Source organism: Hypanus sabinus, chromosome 13 (assembly GCF_030144855.1).
Source record: "Hypanus sabinus isolate sHypSab1 chromosome 13, sHypSab1.hap1, whole genome shotgun sequence".
In the NCBI taxonomy this organism is placed as follows: domain Eukaryota; kingdom Metazoa; phylum Chordata; class Chondrichthyes; order Myliobatiformes; family Dasyatidae; genus Hypanus; species Hypanus sabinus.
In genome coordinates this window covers 35,801,722-35,814,760 of record NC_082718.1, presented here as the reverse complement: position 1 = coordinate 35,814,760, position 13,039 = coordinate 35,801,722, and the positions used below count along the sequence as shown (strand labels likewise).

General features: G+C 41.5%; 1 protein-coding gene across 1 annotated transcript in view; it reads right to left on the bottom strand.

Annotated features, from left to right (window-relative positions):
• alg12 (ALG12 alpha-1,6-mannosyltransferase) overlaps nucleotides 1-13,039 on the bottom strand; it is a 45,888-nt gene that overhangs the window by 14,315 nt on the left and 18,534 nt on the right. The window contains exons 3-6 of the mRNA XM_059987451.1: nucleotides 11,097-11,270; nucleotides 7,672-7,866; nucleotides 6,380-6,483; nucleotides 2,903-3,126 (exon numbers count right to left, since the gene is read on the bottom strand). Of these exons, the coding sequence (XP_059843434.1) occupies nucleotides 2,903-3,126; nucleotides 6,380-6,483; nucleotides 7,672-7,866; nucleotides 11,097-11,270 (697 nt within the window). The remainder of the gene's footprint in view (nucleotides 1-2,902; nucleotides 3,127-6,379; nucleotides 6,484-7,671; nucleotides 7,867-11,096; nucleotides 11,271-13,039) is intronic.

Sequence of the window (13,039 nt, the reverse complement as noted above, 5' to 3'; positions counted from 1 at the left end):
GACCCTGGTCAGACCCCACTTGGAGTTCTGGTCACCTCACTACAGGATGTGGAAACCACAGAAAGGGGGCAGAGGAGATTCACAAGGATGTTGCCTGGATTGGGGAGCATGCCATATGAGAATAGGCATGACACTGAACTCGGCCTTTTCTTCTTGGAGCGACGGAGGATGAGAAGTGACCTGATGATGAGAGGCAATCATTGTGTGGATAGTCAGAGGCTTTTTCCCCAGGGATGAAATGGCTAGCACGAGAGGGTACAGCTTTAAAGGTGCTTGGAAGTAGGTACAGAGGAGATGTCAGGGGCAAGTTGTTGTTGTATTTTAAAAAAAAAATGCAGAGAGTGCTGAGTGCGTGGAATGGGTTACCGGTGGTGTAGGCGGATACGTTAGGGTCTTTTCAAAGACTCTGGATAGGTACATGGGGCTTAGAAATATAGAGGGTCATGGTTAATCCTAGGTAATTTCTGTAGTAAGGACATGTATGGCACAGCTTTGTGGGCCGAAGGGCCTGTATTGTGCTGTAGGTTTTCTATGCTTCTACTGACCTGTTCCATTTCCGGTTCCACTCCAACTAGATGACACTAGCTTCAGTAACATGCCCCCTTTCCTACATTTCTCCATCTGCTCTATTCAGTTGTTGATCATATTATAAACATACATAAATCACCCTCTATATTTCAAAAGCAAAAGGGGTAAAAAACCAAGTTAAAGCACTTCACCCTCACAAATGATTTTTTTTCCCAATCTTGGAATCATTCAAGTGATCTACCATATTATTTCCAGGGCCTACACATCTTTACAAAGATTCAATGGCCAAAACCCAATAGGGTCAAAATATTGACACATTTCACCTTCTCTACTCAATCACTGTGTTAAAGGTCCACAATTTAGTTAGCCTTTTTGATCACTTTTATCTGCACTAACTTTTGTACAATGACTCCTTTTTAATTTTGTACTCCTAAACTTCAATATTGTTTCACTCAGATCCAAGGGTGATAAGCCTGCGTTATTGCAATGACCTAGTCTCCCTAATTGTTCATGTATACTAAGCAGGTCTCCAGATCATTAAAAGTACACTTCAGATGAATTTTACCTGCAACACTAAGTTTCTTTACAGATAGCACAGGGATTTCAGCAATGCTTTACAACACTGCCTGCGAGGATTTGAACATTCCCCCCATAATCATGTGGGTTTCCTCTAAGTGCTCCGATTTCTTCCCACATTCCAAAGATACAAGTTAGGTCTGCAAGCATTGCGATACTTGTGGGCTGCCCCCAGCATACCTTGGGTTGCGTTGATCACTGATACAAACAACGCATTTCACTGTATGTGTTGTTGTACATGTGACAGATAAAGCTAAACTATCTTTAAAAGATCATCATGTGGCTTGTTGTATGTCACGGGCAATCGTGGTCTTCCATCTGTCTTTAATCGGAGAAGTTCTAAGAAACTCAAAACTTTTGCCTGTGCATCTCTTGATGCAACTCGTGAATGTCATGCGCTATTAAACACAACTTTTTCTTCCATCAGTTTTTCCAGTCACTGCAAGATGTTTGAACTTCTCTTTCCTCAGTACATGTCCCAGATACTCCAGCTGCTGTTTCCTGATTGATAGCAGCTCTTTTCTTATTCTGGCTTTTCATAACATTTCCTCATTTGTTACTTTGTCCTGCAGCATATGTATTTTCCTAAAAAATCACATTTCTGCAGCTTTGAGTCCCTCATTTTGCTTTGATATTGTCCACCATTCACGTCCATGTTAGTGTGAAAAGAACACAGCACCACAACACTTGAGTTTCATACCCATAGAAATTGTTATTCCTTAATATCTTGCTCAAACACTTGAATGTGCATTTAACAATCCCAATCCTTGTTCTAATTTCAATATCAGCCCTACTGTCAGATGTTATCGTGCTCCCTAAGTAACTGAACCTCCATGTTTGTTGTGTTGGCCATTTTCAGTTTGTATTTTTGTCTTCCTTCTTTCTTCGTGCCAACCATACATTTGGTCTTCTTGCAGTTGATGGTCAATCCTCCCTTTACATTTCCCTCGACAGCTCTATCTTGCAAAGGGGTTATCTTGAAAGATCATCATCGTCATTGTGTGCTGAGTCATATCTTAAAAGATAACTGTTTTAAAAAATTCAATTGCTTTCTCGAAACTGAAATGTTAGAAATAACTCTGCTACCCTGAAGCAAATGCTACTATATAATACAAATATCCATATAAGAGTACAAGTAAAATATTTCATCATCCCAAATAGGGCTCGTGTTATTTTCATTACTCTCACATTTCTTCTCAAATTATATTAGACTGACACATTTGTGATCCTCTGATCCTAGTAATATATTTGGAGGATAATTACTATTTAAGGTACAGTATTAACAAATTAAGGCTCTTCTTCAGTGTTTCACTGCTAGATAGTTATAGACGAGTTACACAGGTGCACTTTTTCTATCAGAATCCTCCTTCTTCAGCCCTTTACCTTTCCCACTGAACTGGCTTCATCTATCACCTTCTAGCTAGCCTCCTTCCCCTCTCCCAACTCTCTTTTTTTTATTCTGATGTCTTCCCCCTTCCTTTTAAATCCTGAAGAACTGTCTCGGCCCGGAGTGTCGACTGTTTATTCATTTCCGTAGATGCTGCCTGATCTGCTGAGTTCCTCCAGCATTTTGTCTGTGCTGCTTTGGATTTCCAGCATCTGCAGAGTTTCTCTTGTTTATGGATAGCTATATTACATTTTTATCACCCTGTTAGAAACAGGTCTTGGTGACACAAGACTATTTCTTTTTGTACAATCAAGGTCCAAAATAATCTGAATAGCATTTGTTTTACAAGTACAATCAATAAAGCTACCAATTTTTTTATAAAAAAAAAGGACAACGTCCGTGAATACTTACAGGGATGAGCATCCCATGGCTGCAACAACATTCAAGACAGGAAAAGTGTAGATTATGAAGCGCAGTTCTTTGTGAGGTAGAAATGAGTATAAAAAGATGAAACCAAGTGCTGGGAAAAGCAGCTTCCAGGTCCTCCTGTCTTGTGCTCCAAGAGGCAGAAAAATAACAGTACAACCAAGAGCACGAGGCAGTACCGAGTAAAAATACCATAAAAAGGGTGACGTCTGAATAAATTCTCAGTTAAGGAAACACAAGCACATGCAGAATAATTCAACTCAATAAAAATATATATACATGAGAAATTAACAAGTCAGTGCAATTAGTGCATTGCAATTTTCCAGTCTATCTTTTAGGAAATTAACTTAAATTAGCTATTAAAATAATTTTCCAAGGATACCAAGGGAAATGAGCCAAGGTTACTAAGAGAACTGAACTGATTCTCAAATTAGTAACAGTCACTTGTTTAAACTTACTTCGAAGACAATTTCCAGTATTCCCAGATTCAGCAGGGGGTGGATTTAAATGGATAGAAACTACCCTTGTCTATTCCAAAAATGACTTCCTCACAACCACACCCCCTCCATCTCATAATTGATTGTAATGTGACACTACTCAAATCAGATATGGCCCTATCTCCTTTAAGTTAGATTATGAGTAAGTGACAAATTACATGTTATGATAAGGATTCATGCTGATTACCAATTCCCAAAGTGATTTCACAGAGCCCGGAGGCCTCAATTAAACTGCAACATCAATCAAGACTGAATTTCAACCCACAAGCTAGGTGAAAGGTCTGTGTTTAATTCATGGTATCAACAAGTTCAAATCTTGCCATTATCCTGGGATTTTTTTCCCAGAATGGGGAAGGCAGTCTGCATTGCAAAAGTATTTAGCCACTAAATGAATGTCTTCTACAATCAGCAGTACTGATAACTTCTCAGAGGAATAATACTATACTTACAAAGTCTCACCTACCACAAAGATACTTAAGGAATCGTGCATTTTGTAATTTGCAATATTCTGCCCACTACTCTTAGTGCACAGTAAATCATAGTTTTTTTTACACCAAATGTACTAAAGTAAACTCTTGATGTATATTAAAAAACATGTGATGTGTACAGTTAAAAAATATATTCCTGGTTTTTCCAAATTAGTTCTGTATTTCCTGATAATCCTCAAAAATCATTCATGAAAAACCTAACGAACTGACAAAAGACATAATGAATGTCAGGAAGTATTTTAAAAATGATAATCTAATTGACCACCCAGGTCACACCCTTTTCTCACTGCTACCTTCAGGAAGGTGGTACAGGAGCCTGAGAGGGCACATTCAACATTTCAGAAACAGCTTCTTCTCCTCTGCCATCAGATTTCTAAATGGACATTGAACCCATGAACACTACTTCGTCACTTTTCTTGCTATACGGTTCGTAATATTTCAGACCTGAAATAATTCTGGTTCATACCAATTATTTTTGCCATCAATCAGGGGGGAAGTTACAGGAGAGAATTCCAAGGGATCAACTGATCAACATCTTGGATAGAGAGGAGTCTGATTTGGAGGAGTCAGTATGACTTTGTGTATGGAAAGTCATACTTGATATTTTTGAAGAGCTAACCAAAAAGGGAGATAGGGGTAGGGCAGTAGATGATACTTAGTTGGACTTAGAAAAGCTTTGAACAAGGTTTTGCATGGTAGGCTGGTAGGTCCCTTAGAATTGATTCGGTGGATTCAAGCTTGGCTTAGAAGTAGGAAACAGAGGGTTGTTTTTCCTGATGGAAGCCAGTGACTAGTGTGCCTCAGGGGCTGCAGTTGGGACCCTTGTTATTCGCTATTTATGTAAATAATTTGAATATAAATACACAAATATTGATCAATAATTTGCAGATGACACAAAATTAGGTGTGGTTGGTAGTGGAGTAGGTTATTATAGCTTACAGGGGAATTGTGATCTGTTATGTAGATGTGGGCTAAGGAGTGGCCAATGGATTTCTGTACAGGTAATGTGGGGTGACACATTTTGGAGAGTCAAATAAGCTAAGAATGGTAAGGCAATAGGCAGCACAATGAAACAGAGGGACAGTTTTGGTCACCCTTTAACAGGAAAGACATGTTTCAACTGTAAAACAAGCAGGAAAAATTTAAGATGAGGTTGGAGGGCCTGAGTTATAAGGAGAGGTTGCCTTTTTCCCTTGGAATGTAGGAGAATGAGGGACAACCTTAAAAAATGTTTAAAACGAGATAAGGTGAATGGTAACAGTCTTTGACCCAGAGTAGGAGAGTTCAAAACTGTAAGGTTAGGATGAGAGGTAAATGTTAAAGAGGGGCCTGAGGGGCAATTCCTTCCATGCAGAGGGAGGTGATAGAATGAGCTGCTGAAGCTGAGGTTCCCCACCTTTTTTTGCCATGGACCAATTCCATTAAGCAAGGGAGTCAGTGGTCACCAGGTTCTGAACCCTGTGCTAGAGGACGTAGATAAGGCAGGTGAACAAGTATCATTTAAGAAGCAAACGGACAGATATGTAAAGGGGTGGGGGTATAAAGATGGGGTCTGAATGCAGGACACTGGGGCTAGCTGGATGGCTGATCTGGACCGGTTGGGCCTAAGGGCCCACTGTACTGCTGCTCTATGCTTCTATGAATAATTATTGATATTCCCAATTTTCCTGTCAATGTGTAATGAAATGCTGAATAATGAGCAATTATACCTTTGAAAATTAACAGCAAAATCCATTGATAATATGAAAATTTTAAAAACGTAGACTTTACATTTGATTCCTTAAGGTCGTCATAGCCTGGGGTAGTAATGAGGATAAGCTCCCGCTACCTACTAAATACTACTAATGGCGTGCACCTCTAGCAACCAAGTCCAGCTCCTGGCCTTCATGTGCGGCTTAGCTAAGCCTGTTGGAACCATTTCTACTGACAGGAGAGGGGGCAAATGGAGGTTACTGGCACCTTAAAGCCTGTTGCTTCAAGCAAATGGGGCTCAGCAGCTGAGGTTGGCAGCTCATCTAGAAGGAAAACTCTGATCTCAAACCCCCGCTGCCCTGTGGCCAAGCCTATTCATGACGGCAGGCTTCGGAGTAAACCCCGAGGGAAAAAATCCAGAGCTGGAGTCCCTAAGGTATTCCTACGACTGACAACTCCTGAGATGCTGCTAGGGGGTGCCAAACTGTATCAGTCTCTGCCGTTCCACTGGATTCATTAGCTGCGTAGAGAGGGAAACCCTGCTACAAGGGTTATAGCCTGGTCTCCGTTTCAGGCTTACGCATCTAGACAGCTCGAATGCAACATCCATGCTCAATCCTGACCGACAGGGGCCTCGACTGAATACTTTACCTTTCAGCTAATGTGCAGCTGGATTATATTTTTCAAATTATAGTACAATCCATGCAGGATCAATCACATTTCAGTTTTACTCCGAGCAGACTTTGCACTTTCCTACAGCAAACTGAAGTCTGTGTAAAGGATAATCCCCATTCAGAACTCTTATTCAAGATTGTATTGTACCAAAGTACTTCTCCCTCAGGCCAGAGGAGTCGTCTCCAAAACACAGAATCCACCAATATGGTTAGAGCTGAAAAGAAATTCAAAAGAATGTTACTGAATGTGTTAATATAATGAATACAAACTCCTGTCAGGATGCTGTTCATTGACTATAGCTCAGCATTTAACAATTTAACACCATCATTCCCACGGTGCTGATCAATAAGCTACACAACCTGGGCCTCTGTACCTCCCTCTGCAATTGGAACCTCAACTTTCTAACTGGAAGACCACAATCAGTGCGGTTTGGTGATAATCTCTTCTCCTGACAATCAACACTGGCGTACCTCAGGAATGTGTGCTTAGCCTACTGCTCTACTCTCTTTATATCTATGATTGCGTGGCTAGGTGTAGCTAAAATGCCATCTATTGATTTGCTGATGATACAGCCACCGATGGCAGAACCTCAGATGGAGATGAGAGGGTGTACAGGAGCGAGATATACCAGCTTGTTGAGTGGTGCCGCAGCAACAACCTTACCAATCCTCAGGGGGATCAGAAGTGGAGAGAGTGAGCAATTTCAAGTTTCTGGGTGTCAAGGTTTCTGAGAATCGAGTCTGGTCTCAACATATCAATGCAGCTATAAAGAAGACTAGACAGCAGCTTTACTTCATTAGGAGTTTGAGGAGATTTGGATTGTCACCAAAAACACTCGAAAACTGTGGAGAGCATTCTAACAGGCTGCATTACTGTCTGGTATGGGAGGTTGGTTGGAGGGGTGGGGGGCTACCACAGAGGATTGAAAGAAGCTACAGAAAGTTGTAAAATTAGCCAGCCCCATCATGGGCATTAGCCTTTGTAGTATCTAAGACATCTTTAAGGAGTAGTGCCTCAGAAAGCCCGCATCCATTATCAAGGACCTGCATCACCCAGAACATGCCCTCTTCTCATTGATAGTCAGGGAGGAGGTACAGAAGCCTGATGGCACACACTGAGTAATTCCAGAACAGCTTCTTCCCCTCTGCCATATGAATCTTAAATGGACATTGAACCCATAAACACTACCACACTTTTAAAAACATTATTTTGGTTTTTGCACTATTTTTAATTTAACTATTTAATATACATATACATTAATACTGTAACTTTTTTATTTATATTTTCTATGTTATTATGTATTGCATTGCACAGCTGCCACTAATTAACATATTTTACAACATATGCCGGTGAAATTAAACCCAATTCTGAAATTCAAGTCTTTGAACTACATGCTACTCACCCAACCACACCAAGCCAGCTGGCACTGCATGGCAAAGACTTTGGAGAATCGAAATATGATGGCTCACTAAGGACAACAGCAGCATGAGACCCAGGAATATGGAAAGCTCGAATCGGAATACAATGATAGCTAGGGCAGAAAGCCATATAAACATGCCGTGGTTCTGCTGCATCCAGGCTGTAAACGCCAACAGAACTACAGGAAAAAAAAATCAAATACTCTGTTTACAAATGAATCAAAGAATATACTTCCGAGGCAACACTCACACTCAACATGCTGGAAGAACTCAGCTGGTCAGACAACATCTATGGAAATGAATAAACAGTTGATATTTTGGGCTGAGATCCTCCTTCTGGGCTGATTACTTAAAATAAGAGATATTTAAGATTATGTTGTGGTTTTTCGTGCCTCACAAATGACTAGGAGACGCAGAAGATTCTTCAAGATGGGTTAAACTTTAATTTGCAAATCAAAGCTGAGACAGTCACTGAGCTAGTCGCTGATTGCCCACCGATCCTCGGACACGGCATTTTTTATAGCAATCTCCTGGTCCAGTTGCATTAGCATATGTAATCGATCTATAGTTGCGTATTACACGTACATCATGTCCCTACTGTTCCTATCAATTGGCTTAATCATGTTCTAATCTACATCTCTTAGCTACCTCTCATTAACATACCATTGTCTTCTACATTTTTAAGACTTCAGTCTCCTACCAAATTGGGTACATGCATAGCAAATAATAAACTCAGAACTGAGCAATGTTCTAATCTACATTTCTTTAGCTCTTTAGCTACCTCTCATTAACACACCATTGTCTTCTACATTCCTAAGATTTCATTCTACTAAATTGAGTACATGCATAGCAAACTGACTACATAGTTTTGGTTACACAGCAAATGATACAAGTTTTATACTCCATAATATTTTTATGCTCCAATAATATCAGCATTAGAAACATTTTTCAACATGGCACATTAAAATATTACTCCCCCCTCCCATTCCTAACTCTGACCTTTTATCTCCTCTCACCTGCCTATCCCTTCCCTTTCTCCTGTGGTCCACTTTCCTCCTGTCAGATTCCTTCTTCTCTAGCCCTTTACCTTTCCCACCCACCTGGCTTCACTTATCATCTGCCAGCTAGCCTCCTCCCTCTCAACCCCACTTTTTAAAATTCTGGCATCTCCCCCCTTCTTTTCCAGACATGAAGAAGGGTCTCGGCCCGAAACACCGATTGTTTATTCATTTCCATAGATGCCACCTGACCTGCTGAGTTCCTCCAGCATTTTGTCTGTTTGCTTTGGATTTCCAGAATCCACAGACGTTCTCTTGTTAATATTACACTTATGAAAATGCTTCAAGTGGTGTTCCACTGGAAGTGAATAATTTATATATTGTTATTTAAATTCAGCAGTCTCACGATTACATACATTATATATTCTCTTGCTACCTTCAAAGGTCAGACTGGTTCAGCTGTAATGCTCAGAAACTGATTGGAAAGCTGAGCCCACTAGCCCTGAACACCTCCCTCTGCAACTGGATACTAGACTTCCTGACTGTGAGACCTCAGTCAGTCCGGATCAGAGGCAGCACTTCCAACACCATCACACCGATCACGGGGGGCCCCCCAGGGCTGTGTGCTCAGTCCACTGCTGTTCACTCTGCTGACCCAAGACTGTGCTGCAACACACAGCTCAAACCACATCATCAAGTTCGCCGATGACATGACCATGGTGGGTCTCATCAGCAGGAACGGCGAGCAGCATACAGAGAGGAGGTGCAACGGCTAACGGACTGGTGCAGAACCAACAACCTGTCTCTGAATGTGAACAAAACAAGAGAGATGGTTGTTGCCTTCAGAAGGGCATAGAGCGACCACTCTCCGCTGAACATTGATGGCTCCTCAGTAGAGATCGTTAAGAGCACCAAATTTCTTGGTGTTCACCTGGCGGAGAGTCTCACCTGGTCCCTCAACACCAGCTCCATAGCAAAGAAAGCCCAGCAGCATCTCTACTTTCTGTGAATGCTGAGGAAAGTCCATCTCCCACGCACCCCATCCTCATCACATTCTACAGGGTTTGTATTGGGAGCATCCTGAGCAGCTGCATCACTGCCTGGCTTGGAAATTGCACCATCTCAGATCACAAGACCTTGCAGTGGATAGTGAGGTCAGCTGAGAAGATCATTGGGGTCTCTCTTCCCACCATTACAGACATTTACACTACACGCTGCATCCGCAAAGCAAACAGCATTATGAAGGACCCCACACACCCCTCATACAAACTTTTCTCCCTCCTGCCATCTGGGAAAAGGCACCAAAGCATCCAGGCTACTACAACCAGACTATGTAACAGTTTCTTCCCCCAAGCTATCAGACTCCTCAATAACCAGAGCCTGGACTGACACCAACTTTCTACCCACTGTGCCTATTGTCTTGTTTATTATTTATTGTACTGTTTTGTGCACTTTATGCAGTCCTGGGTAGGTTTGTAGTCTAGTGTAGGTTTTTTTCCCTGTGTTGTTTTTATGTAGTTCAGTGTAGTTTTTGTACTATTTCATGTAGCACCATGGTCCTAAAAAACATTGTCTCGTTTTTACTGTGCACTGTACCAGCAGTTTTGGTCGAAATGACAATAAAATGAGACTTGACTTCTCCTGATTTTGAAGATTGTGGGCATGTTTCACACTGCACCTGTATGCTTAACCAAGGCTAATACTGGACTAGGACAGAGTATTGCACTATCAGAGCTTCCAGCACTTCTGTGAAATATTTGTCAAGACATTTCCCATTAACTGGCAGACAAAGACGACCCCATTTTCCCTAGTTTAATTAGATATATTTTTGCTTTTAAGTCCTTAATAACTAAAAATAGATATTTCCAATAATTCATGAGCCCTTGCTTACTTACCAGTACGCTTACCCACAATGATGGTGGTAGCTGTTTCCGACAATGACAGGACACCTGTGCAGGAGAGTTTTTAAAAAGTGGAAAAGCACTTGCACTGCGGTAGTTCCACTCTCAACCTCAGACATCTGGGTCCAGTAGTAGTCATCACAATTGGGGTTATCCTTTGTTGAAGTGGATGACCATAACTTCTGTGCCTTGCTATGCCTCTCGCTCCATACAGAGTGTTGTAGAGCCACCTCTCTGGCTGTTGGATCTCACCTATTTACAGGACCTGCCAAAGGGTCTTGGCCCAAAATGTCGACTCTAGTCTTTTCCCACAGATGCTGCCTGGCCTGCCGAGTTTCTCCAGCATTTTGTGTGTGCTGCTTGGATTTCCAGCTTCTGCAGATTTTCTCTTGTTTGTGATTATGAAAATGACTCACACTTTCTGAATTTATTGTAAATAAGCATGCTGCGACAACAAACACTATCTCCCCAAATTAAACAAAAAAAAACGGACAATAAAGTTGAACTCACCAATGGGCAGTGCAAAGATATTTGGTAGAGTTCTTGTGCAGTAAAAGAGCAGGTGGAATTGTGTTGCTGAGATCCAACAGAAGAGAACAGCAACTCTTGTGCCATATTGGTTCCGGACTTCTTTCTGAAACTTCCAGAGTGCAGAGATTACACAGAGACCAAGGCATCCTCGAACTATTTAAAACACAAAGGAAGATGACCACAATTAAATATGCATTAATCTTATTTTGCAATCATATTCAGAACATCAAAAATCAAACTATGACACATACAGCACCGAACTGAGTAATTCAGCTGACCACATCCATACTGACCATTTTTCTCACCTATACTAGCGCCATTTGTCCTCGGCCTGTATCATTCTATGTTTTGCCTATTTATGTGTCCATGTCTCTGAAGGCCTTCAAGAGGATCGTAATCTTGTCGTAGGGTTTGGAGGCTTGCATGTCTCAATATCCAGGAGAGCTATATTGACTGCACTCAGGGCCTTGTGCTTTGGCTCTTGGTAGGGTCACCCATGCCAAACAGGTCAAAGAGTAGAGGCCAAATGAAGAATGGTCCACCGTTTCTCCAGGTTCAGAAGTTCAGCTCAGGGCCAACAACACTGAGTGGCCAAAATGAGATACGGAAAGAGCAATGAAGAGTCCTCCTTTGTCTGTATGCAATGGTACAGACAGTCAGAGATGGAGGACCAGCAGTGTAATGGACAGCAAGTCACTATCTGAAGGGTATGTGATTCTGCCACCTCCTCTAGCAGCAAGTTCTAGATATCAACCACTCCAAGTAAAATAACTTCCCCATCAAATCCCCCTTAAATCTCCTTACTCTCAGTTTAAAGCAAATTGCCTGTTTTTTCACACCCATACTATGGGGGGGGGGGGGGGGGGGGGGAAGGAAAGAAAAAAAACTTTTGGTCATCAGCCTTGTTTATCCCCCTCATAATTTTATACACCACATCTTTATCAGTCACTTCTCAGCCTGTTCCCCTCCAGAGAAAGCAAACTCAGCTTACCCAGTCTTTCCCCATAACTAAAATCCTCCAATTCAGACAACAACTCTGAACTCTCTCCAACATAATCATCTTTCTTGTAGTCAGGCTACCAGAGAGGCATGCAATATTCTGCTCTGAATGTCCACAAGAAAATGAATCTCAGGGTAGTGTATGATAACATATACACACTGTAGTTTGATAATAAATTTACTTTGAACTACAGTATTACCAAGCCAATTTTCAATGTAATTAGCCAGCTCATCTGGGATCCCATATGTCTAAACCTTTTGGGCCATCACACCATGCTGCACCTTATTAAATGCCTTACCAACATCCACATGGAAAATGTCTACCACACGATCTTCACCAATCTTCTTAGTGCATCATCATCATTATGTGCCAAGTTGTATGAAATGGACAATCATGGAATATGACCATGATTGTTCTTAGCAAATTTTTCTGCAGGAGTGCACTTGCTTGCTGTTGCCTTTTTCTGGGCAGTATCTTTACAAGATGGGCGAGTCCAGCCATTAGCAACACTCTTCAGAGATTGTCTGCCTGGGGTCAGTGGTTGCATAGCAGGACTTGTGATATGCACCACTTCCTCATATGATCATCCACCACCTGCTCCCATGGTTTCACATGACCCTGATAAGCAGGTACTACACCTTGCCCAAGGGTGACCAGCAGGCTAGCAGACAGAAGAAGCCTTACAACTATTGGAGTATAAAAGTTGCATTGTTTGCTGTGCAACCAAAACTATGTAGTCAGCTTTGAACTTGCTATTTGCTATTGTTACGAACCCCGTAACTGGGTCACTTACCAGCAAAGATAGAGAGGCCCGTTGAAGTCTGATGGTACTATTTTTAAAAGTCTTTATTTATAACAGGGCACAAAAATAAGATTAATACAGACATTCAGATAAAATACGTCGTCAATACTCAATCTAAAA